The sequence below is a fragment of the Lupinus angustifolius genome, chromosome LG20 (assembly GCF_001865875.1).
Source record: "Lupinus angustifolius cultivar Tanjil chromosome LG20, LupAngTanjil_v1.0, whole genome shotgun sequence".
Taxonomy (NCBI): Eukaryota; Viridiplantae; Streptophyta; class Magnoliopsida; order Fabales; family Fabaceae; genus Lupinus; species Lupinus angustifolius.
This window is the reverse complement of record NC_032028.1, coordinates 9,748,178-9,749,738: the sequence shown is the minus strand read 5'-3', so window position 1 is coordinate 9,749,738 and position 1,561 is coordinate 9,748,178. Positions and strand designations below refer to the sequence as shown.

General features: G+C 40.2%; 1 protein-coding gene across 1 annotated transcript; it reads left to right on the top strand.

Moving 5' to 3' along the window:
- On the top strand, positions 1-1,035 carry LOC109335475. Its single transcript, XM_019571610.1, has one exon. It carries the CDS (start codon positions 1-3, stop codon positions 1,033-1,035), a length of 1,035 nt encoding a protein of 344 aa, XP_019427155.1.

Here is a 1,561-nt window from a genome sequence, read left to right as displayed (position 1 = left end):
ATGAAGGTGATCTATTGGAACAGTAGAGGAATGAGAAATCCCAAAACTAGATTTGTTTTTAAAAAGCTTTGCTCTATCAATAAGCCAGATGTTGTTTTCATTTCTGAGCCCATGGTTTCTTTGAATAAAATCAACCCTTTGTTTTGGTCTGCTTTAAAGTTGAAGCCTTTTATTGAGAATGATAAGGGTAGCTTGCTTCCTAATATATGGGGTGCTTGTCGTGATGGTATCAATCCTCAAGTCATCTCCAACACATCTCAACAAATATCCATATCCTTGCTGCACGATAATCATTTGGCTTTCATTTGTGCAGTTTATGCTCACACTAATTACATGATGAGAAGGGCTCTTTGGTCTGAGATCTTGTCTCTAATATCTGCAAATCATGGGCCTTGGTGTTGCATTGGGGACTTTAACTCTGTTCTGGGAGCCAATGAATGCAAAGGTTCTTATTTGCCTAATAGAATTGCTTGTGAGGACTTCCAGAAATTCTCTGAGGATGGCAGCTTGCATCATATTCTAACTAGGGGAGATGAATTCACTTGGACAAATAGAAGAAGAGGCTTGGCTCATACTAAAAAAAGGCTGGACAGATCAATGTGCAATGATAATTGGATGACTATTTGGCAACAAAGTTATTGTTTCACTTTGCCTATATCTGCTTCTGATCACCACCCTATTATGCTTGGTTTCTACAATGAAGCTGCTAAAATCCAATCTCAGTTCAGGTTCCATAAAATGTGGTTGAAGAATGAGAGCCTCAGAGGGGTGATAGAGACTCACTGGGCTAATAGGGTGGTGGGGTGTCCAATGTATATCCTGGCTAGCAAGCTTAAGGGTCTCAAGGCTATCCTAAAAGTTTGGAACAAGGATGTTTTTGGAAATATTCACATCAGGGTTAAGGAGGCTTTCTCCCAACTTGAGGGTTTGCAGCTTAGAATTATCAATGAGGGTCAATCTGACACTCTCATGACTCAAGAGGACCAAGCTCAAAAAGACTTGATGGTTGCTTTAATTACTGAGGAGGAGTTTTAGAAAGAGAAGTCTAGATTGAATTGGCAAATCAGTGGTGATAGGAATACAGCCTATTTCCATAACATTTCTAAGATCAGGTATGCAACCAAGTCTATGTGCATTCTTAGACAGGGAGAGGAAACTCTGCTCCATAGGCAGGAGATTGATAATCATGTTTTGGACTACTTCATAAATTTATATGCTTCTGAAAATGTAACTCAGCCTAGCAACCTCATTGACTATGGGATTCCTAAGTTGGTTACTGAGGAGGAAAACACTATGCTTTCTAAGATTCCTTTGGAGGATGAGATCAGGGATGTTGTGTTTGCTATGAATGGAGAGGGTGCTCCTGGCCCTGATGGGTTTGGTGGTTGCTTCTTTCAGGAATTTTGGGGCATAGTTGGGCCTGATGTGTGTCAATCTGTGAAGTAGTTTTTCACTAAGGGTTGGATTCTGCCTAATCTCAACTCTAATAACCTTGTTCTAATTCCCAAATTCCCCTCGGCAGATAAAATTGAGGATTTCAGGCCAATTGCTTAAGCAAATT